Source organism: Verticillium alfalfae, genomic scaffold (genome assembly GCF_000150825.1).
Source record: "Verticillium alfalfae VaMs.102 supercont1.6 genomic scaffold, whole genome shotgun sequence".
Taxonomy (NCBI): Eukaryota; Fungi; Ascomycota; class Sordariomycetes; order Glomerellales; family Plectosphaerellaceae; genus Verticillium; species Verticillium alfalfae.
The window spans coordinates 190,207-197,673 of NW_003315033.1; the positions used below are offsets into that span (position 1 = coordinate 190,207).

At 57.0% G+C, this 7,467-nt stretch overlaps 3 protein-coding genes across 3 annotated transcripts in view; 2 read left to right on the forward strand and 1 right to left on the reverse strand.

Moving 5' to 3' along the window:
• Window positions 1-512: 512 nt before the first annotated feature.
• On the forward strand, window positions 513-2,332 carry VDBG_05141 (aldehyde dehydrogenase; the record flags this gene model as incomplete). Its single annotated transcript, XM_003003982.1, has 4 exons — window positions 513-634; window positions 688-889; window positions 952-1,779; window positions 1,871-2,332. 4 exons carry the CDS (start codon window positions 513-515, stop codon window positions 2,204-2,206), a joined length of 1,488 nt encoding a protein of 495 aa, XP_003004028.1.
• A 1,439-nt stretch (window positions 2,333-3,771) lies between these two features.
• Window positions 3,772-5,618, forward strand: VDBG_05142 (cation efflux family protein; the record flags this gene model as incomplete). Its single annotated transcript, XM_003003983.1, has 2 exons — window positions 3,772-5,320; window positions 5,404-5,618. The coding sequence occupies 2 exons, from the start codon at window positions 3,772-3,774 to the stop codon at window positions 5,616-5,618; spliced, it is 1,764 nt and encodes a 587-aa protein (XP_003004029.1).
• Window positions 5,619-5,932: 314 nt separating this feature from the next.
• VDBG_05143 (phosphatidylinositol 4-kinase STT4) overlaps window positions 5,933-7,467 on the reverse strand; it is a gene marked incomplete at both ends in the record, with an annotated part of 6,146 nt that continues 4,611 nt past the window's right edge. Inside the window, 2 exons of the mRNA XM_003003984.1 lie at window positions 5,933-7,129; window positions 7,180-7,320. Of these exons, the coding sequence (XP_003004030.1) occupies window positions 5,933-7,129; window positions 7,180-7,320 (1,338 nt within the window). The remainder of the gene's footprint in view (window positions 7,130-7,179; window positions 7,321-7,467) is intronic.

Consider the following 7,467-nt stretch of genomic DNA (forward strand, 5'->3'; position numbering starts at 1 on the left):
CACCTCGACATTTGCAATTGCGTCCAGGGCGTGAGCGGTCAGAAACATTTTGGCAGGCAAAGTTTCTAGACTGACAAACAATGACGACAGCACCTCAATCAACTCGACCAGTTCGTCAGCATGAGGTAGTGCCCCTCTGGAGCGTGTGGGTAGACGCTGTCGTACAAGGTGTCACCCCTCCTCGAAGTAGTAGCAAGCCAACGAGCGCACCATGAGGTAGTACGCAAGCTACCCCGCGTATCTCCACAAAGCACCACCACACCTCCAGCTCTCCAGTCACCTCGGCCTAGTCGAACATCTGTCACCCGCGCCCTGAAATGATATACACCCAACAAGGAACCCTTTGGTTTTCTAACCCCTTTTCACCAGGCCGTTACGTAGAATAGCCGCAATCGCCTTGTTCTTGTGTCTCTCAGCCGTCTACTCTTACTACCCCTTACTCCTAAGTAGATATCTTATCTAGCTACCCCCCGCATCACAGGTCGTCCCCTTCACGCCTCGGCACGCTCGTCATGGCGTCCCCAACACCGATCACTCTGCCGAACGGCCGCGAGTACGAGCAACCTACAGGCCTTTTCATCGACAACCAGTTTGTTCCAGCCTCTGGCGATGAATTCGCCATTACCAACCCCGTGTAGGTCGCTTATCTTTGGTCACGCGGCGTCTGGCTGCTCACATGACCTTCAGAACCGAAGAAGAGGCGCTCAGATTGAAGGGTGCCTCAGTGGAAGACGTTGACAAGGCTGTCGCCGCGGCACGCAGAGCCTTCAATGGTGAATGGTCCGACCTAGCCGCCGTCGACAGGGGCGCTTTCTTGTATAGACTCGCCGAGCTCATCGACCGCGACCGAGAGCTGATTGCCGCCATTGACGCCTACGACAATGGCAAGGTACGTTGAGTCTGCTCGTTTTGCCCGCAGCCTTGCTGAGACATCCGGCCCCCACTCCGCAGCCGTACAGTGCCGCCCTGGCAGGCGACCTTGACGAGTCCTACAATGTCTTCCGATACTACGCCGGCGCCGCCGACAAGATCACGGGCCGCACCATCGAGACAGCCCCCACCAAGCTGGCCTACGTCCTGCAGGAGCCCCTCGGCGTTTGCGCCCAGATCATCCCCTGGAACTTCCCCTTCATGATGCTCGCATGGAAGGTCGCCCCGGCTCTGGCCTGCGGTAACACGGTCGTGCTGAAGCCTGCCGAGCAGACGCCCCTGTCGGCGCTTTACTTTGGCAACCTCGTCATCGAGGCTGGCCTGCCCGTTGGCGTTGTCAACATTCTGCCTGGTTTGGGGCCTGTCGCGGGCAAGGCTCTTGCCGGACACATGGATGTCGACAAGGTGGCCTTTACGGGGAGCACCAACACGGGTCGTGCCGTGATGAAGGAGGCTTCGAACAACCTGAAAAACATCACCCTCGAGTGCGGCGGCAAGAGTCCGTCCATTGTTTTTGAGGATGCTGAGCTCGACCAGGCCGTCAAGTGGTGTCACTTTGGCATCATGGACAACAAGGGCGAGGTCTGCACGTCGACGTCGAGGATCTACGTCCACGAGGCCATCTACGACGCCTTTCTCGACAAGTTCATCGAGGTCACCAAGGAAAACGCGAAGCTCGGTGACGCCTTTGACGAGCAGGTGGTGCAGGGCCCTCAGGTGTCTAAGGTGCAGTTTGACAGAGTCATATCGTACATTGAGGAGGGCAAGAAAGCCGGAGCCCGACTGCTGTACGGCGGCAGCAGGCACGCCGACAAGGGGTACTTCTTGGAGCCCACCATCTTTGCTGATGTAAGTGCCGTGACGAGGCTGGTTCATACACAACCGAGCGCATGCCTGTCTAGACATGAAACTGGAGAGAGATGCTAAGCAACAGAAACAGACCACCGAGGACATGCGCATCGTCAAGGAGGAAATCTTCGGCCCCGTAGTGGTCATCTCCAAATTCAGCAACGACGCCGAGGTCATTGCCAAGGCCAACGACACGTCGTACGGCCTCGCAGCAGCTCTGTTCACCCAAAAGATCGGCCGCGCGCACAGGGTTGCGCGCAAGCTGCAGGCGGGCATGGTATGGATCAACTCGTCAGGCGATTCGCACTTTGGCATCCCCTTTGGCGGATACAAGTCTTCCGGCATCGGACGAGAGCTGGGACAGTACGCGCTCGACGCGTACACGCAGAGCAAGGCCGTGCACGTCAACCTGGGCGTCGAGCTGTAGGCAGAGATTAGTATTGCTGGGGAAAGTATGACTGCTCATGTTGGGATAGGGCATGTCTGTAGGGTGCTTTGTGGATAAGTGTGGTAGTAGTCCAAAGCCTAGCATCTCCAAGGTAGTACCGATCCATACAAGGTTGCAATCGCGTGTCGGTTGGCGTGCTCTGCCGAGCTGTCGCAACCCTCTGATTGATGCAGTCCGGCGCTGATACTTTCGCTGGGGAGACGGTCCCGAACGCCGGTAGACGTGTCTCGGTGCTATCCTTCTGATGTGGTTGGAAAGTTAAGTGTTGAAGAATGTTCGACCTGGGACAACCACTGAGGGTGAGGGTTCGCATTGTCTTTCGAACAGAGCAGGGTCTAGACAATAAGCACAGTATTGGGCAACAGCTCCAATGTTATGGTCAAGGCAAGACTCCGAGGGTGCTGCGCAGAAGGTGACGGCTCTGGGTCTCGGATTATTTGATTTCGTAGTCCGTCGAGTTACAGGAGTGTCTTACTCCTGGGCAGATGTATAGTTTCTATACACAAGCCTTCCGTCATTCTCCTACGGAACCTCAGGATGGACGGGGGGCAGTTGTTGATGTAGCTGTGACAGTGGCCTTTCCGATACAACAAGAAATTGAGTAACTATTAAGCTTCAGTTTGATCTGCAGGGGTCGCTCACAGCCAAGACATTCAACCGTCCACAGGTGGTTTCCGAAACTCAAAGCGGAGTTGATAAAAAAAAAACACCGCGCAAGGACCCTGAGGGATTGGATCCATCGACCCGAAACCACCGTGACCGGGCATTCGCAGCGTGGCTGGCAAGTCTGGGTCAGGTGGACGGGGCTTTGGAAGATCGCCGCAGCAGCCGCCGGATCAGCCATGTGATAGAAGGTAGCACGACGAGCGGGGTCATTGACCTGAGGGTTGGTTGAAGGCCTGGTGATGCACGGGATGCACGGGATGCACGGGATGCACGGGGGGGGAGGACGACAGAAGACTGCGGTGGTAGTTGCCTTGATGATACATGGCAACTGCTGTCTGTAGAGGTGCGGCAGCTGCACGACAGCTGAGTCAGGAGGGGAAGGGTGGATTGGTAGGACCTGAGGCAAGTGGTGACGTGAATCAGGGGTCCAAGAAAGAGCGAGGGGAGCTGCACGTTCAGGAGCAGTGGGTGAGGTGAAGCTTCCCCTCGCAGCTCTCAGGGCCCTTTCTCCCTTGCCAGAGGCAGGCACCACCCCTCCATCGAGCTGGGCGGGGTCCCAATTGCTGCAGCCCATTCGTCGTTGGGCAGGTGGCCCCTGCAAGACCAGATCCAAGGGAGCTCGAATCGAAAAAAAACCGACAAAACCTGCCCTCCTCGTACCCAGACCCGGCTACACTCGCTCCCACACCCGTTTACCCTCTCTACGAGCTGCCCAAGCTGTCCAGAGCTGCCCCCGAAACTGTCTTCCCCAAAGAGACAACTAAGGCCTTGCTGTCTCCCAGCCTCTATTTAAGCTTATTTTCATCAATTGCGTCAGGGCACGACATATCAGATCCGACCCCGAAGCCCATTCCACGCCGCTTCAGAGGCCGCCCGTCATGGGGTCCTCGCGAGCTTCATCCACCACACGCGCCGTCCACGCCGAGACAGACTCATACCCGTACCCCCTCCACACTCGTGGCAACGGCACCTTGGCCACGCTCATTCGCAACCGCTCCACTGCCAGCATCCGCGACGGTCATCCTCAGTCGCCTCGACTACACAGAGGCTTCCACCTGCCGAGCGATGACGAAGACGACGAGTCGGACGCTTCCCGGCTGCTGCCTCACAGGAACTCGGACGATGGCGGCCGACCGCGTCGCCCGACGGCCGAGGAGCGCCGCCTGAGCCAGATGATATTCAGCCCTCAGATGAGGAGCATGCGTCTCATCGGCAACAGCAATCCCCGTTATCAATGGGATCGTTACTGGAAGACCCAGGAGCAGCTCAGGGCCATGACCAAGCCTTTGCGCGAATATTATGAGCGCAACAACGACCTCATCCGCATGTACCTCTACATCGACCAGCTCCTCGACTCCTCCGTGCCTCATGATCTTCTCAACGAGTACTCCGAGTCCCTTGATGCATCCGCCTTTCGTCCTGTCGACGTCCCGGGCACCATTTCCGAGGAGTCGCCCACGCCTCTCTCATCTTCTCTTTCTGCAGCTGGCCAGCTCGGAGCCGACCCCTCGGGGACACCCACGCAGCTCGGCAGTAGTGCCGACGTGAGCACGAGCGCCGACCTCTCTTCCGCCGACAGCGCCACCAATATCAACGGCAAGAAGCTGCCGCGCCGCAACCCCAAGGACATCTTCAAGCCCACCGAGTCGACACCGCTCCTCGGCGGTATCAACGATCGCGACGAGGCCCTCTACGACGAGGAGGAGGCCCGTCCCTTTGCCGCCGACAGTGATGACTACCCCAAGCCCGAGATTCCCTGGCTCGAGGACTCCGACCTCGACAGCAGCGACCCCATCGTAACCTTGGCCATCTGGGTTAACTTCCTTGCCAATGCCATTCTTCTGCTTGGCAAAGTCGTTGTTGTCCTCTCCGTTCCCTCAGTCTCCGTCCTCGCCTCTCTTGTGGATGCCATCCTCGACTTCCTCAGCACCGCCATTGTCTGGACTACCACTCGCCTTATCGCCGCCAGCCAGAATGATCAGCACCGATACCCTGTCGGCCGCCGTCGTCTCGAGCCCATCGGCGTCCTCGTCTTCTCCATCGTCATGGTCGTCTCCTTTACCCAGGTCGCTCTCGCCGCTATCCAGAAGCTTGCCTCCCCCGACCGCACTATCATCGAGCTCGGCATTCCCGCCATCGCCATCATGGTGGGCACAGTCGTCATCAAGGGCGCCTGCTGGCTCTGGTGTCGCATGGTCAAGAACTCTTCCGTCCGTGCCCTGGCCGACGATGCCATGACCGACGTTATTTTCAATACTGGCTCCATCTTCTTTCCCATTGTTGGCTTCTACGCCAAGATTTGGTGGTTCGACGCACTCGGCGGTCTGCTTCTGTCCCTTGTCGTCATCCTCAACTGGAGTCAGACCTCCATGCACCACGTCCGCAACCTGACGGGTTTCTCTGCCACGTCCGACGAGCGGAACTTGCGTATGTCTCTTCCTGATTTCCCCTCCCAGCGGCAGTGATGCTAATGACGACAGTCCTCTACCTGACGATGCGCTTCTCCACAGCGGTCAAGCAGATCCAGAACCTCCGTGCCTACCACGCCGGTGACAAGCTGTTCGTCGAGGTCGACATTGTTCTCTCCGCCAACATGCCCCTCAAAGACAGCCACGACCTCAGCGAGGTCATCACATACTTCCTCGAGTCGGTGCCCATCGTTGACCGTGCTTTCGTGCACGTCGACTACGCCACGTACAACCTCCAGACACACATCAACAAATAGTCCTCTAACATCTATCCAACCGTCTCATACTTTTGATTTCGATTTCTGGTTTCCCTAGCAAGAAGGAAGCATATGCATACCCAGGCCTTGCGGCATCACAGGACCGCCTACCGGGGTTGGTAGCGGGAAAGGTGGCGGTCAAGTCTCATTTGTTCAGCAAGCGGCGTGGTTTCATAGATGGTCCTGTACAGGCATGTGCGTACTGGGGCCACAACTTTTCAGAATAAGTCGAGGCTGTAGGCATACCATCTATATATGTATTGTAGTAAATGCAGTGTAAGCCCCACATGAACGATGTCCATCCATCTCCTCCATTAGTAGGGAATTCCGTTCGTCAGCAGCTGGAACTGGTCGTATACGCCCGTCGAGTAGCTGCTGGCGCTCTTCTTGATGAGGTCCTTCATAAACTCAGCCGCCTCCCGCTCGCTCTTCTCGAGCACGAACCGCTGCCTAAAGTGCTTGACCGTCTCCGGCTTGAAGCACGGCAGCCCGCTGTCCATCATGAGCAGGACGATCTGGCTGAGCTTCTCGCAGTACTGCCGGCTTGCGAGGAAGGACTTGACCGTCAGTTCCTCGAACCACTTGAAGGCCTGGTGGTCGGCGCCGCCCATGACGGCCATCATCTCTGTGGTCAGCTTGAAGGGGGCGCGTTCAAATTTGATGCCGCCAGGCGCAATGTCAAAGCAGAAGCCGAAATCAATGTGCAGGATGTGGCCGGCGTCGTCGATCATAATATTGCCATTGTGGCGGTCCTTGAACTGTAGGAGGAACGAAATAACTGAGTAGGCCGCCATGCTCTTGACGAAGTTGGTGCGCGCCTTTTGATAGCGGAGTGAGTCCTCGTTGCCGTACTTGGAGATGAAGTAGTCGTACAGGCCGTTGACCGCCTCGCGGCCAAGCATGTCGCGCGACACCGAATTGGGGAGCACCTCAATGACACCGCAACCCGGCGCCGTCGCTGTGACGCGGTTAGGGAATACATAGACGTCGAGGCCCACGCTTTGGAAAATGCCTCGGAATGCGGCGATCATCTGCAGCGCGAGAACGTCCTGTCGACAATCATCGCCGACCTTGAAAATGACCGACTGCCACACTTCAACTGTCTGGTTGTCCTGGGGTTGAGCAGCTTGCCGGCCGACCTCTTCGATCATTTCTTCGCTATCAACGGCAATGGACTTCTTTGCTTTCTTGACACGGAAAGTTGCCATGTACGGTGCCTTGGCATGGCTCTGCAGGGGTTTGCCCGACTTGCGGTCGATGCCAATCACAACGCCATCTGAGCTGATGGGCAAGTACACGCCCACGTCTACCTTGATCTTGCGGAGCTCCTCCTCGATCTTCTGCGCCTTTTCCGGCTTTGGCCGGCTGATGAATGGCTTAAGCTTGCCCGATATACTGGTCACCTCATCGAAGAAGGCAAACTCGCGCAGGTAAAAGTCGCGGTCAGCGTCACTGAAGTTGGCCACCATCTTCTCTTGAACCGTGTCTAGGGTGGGTTTGATGTCATCAGGCTGTATCATGTTAGTTCAATCTCTTGCATGCGCACAAACACAAATCTTACAATGGTGCCGCTGTCGTCCTTGTAGGCGTTTGCCTTCATATTCCAAATGATCTGATGAGCGAACAGTTGAGAGAACTTTGCAGTCTCCAGAATATACCGCTCGACGTAACCCAGAGCATCGTAGCGAAGCGCTTGTCCAATCTGAGGGATGTAAAAAGAAAGTGAACTCCCTCCGAGTGAGAATTCAGGGCCTTCCTGGCGGACTGGGTCATGGATGGGTTGGTGCGGGAGGGAGGGGAAAAATAAGTGGGTGGCGGGATCCGGGTCAACGGGGCCCAGAGAAGCAGG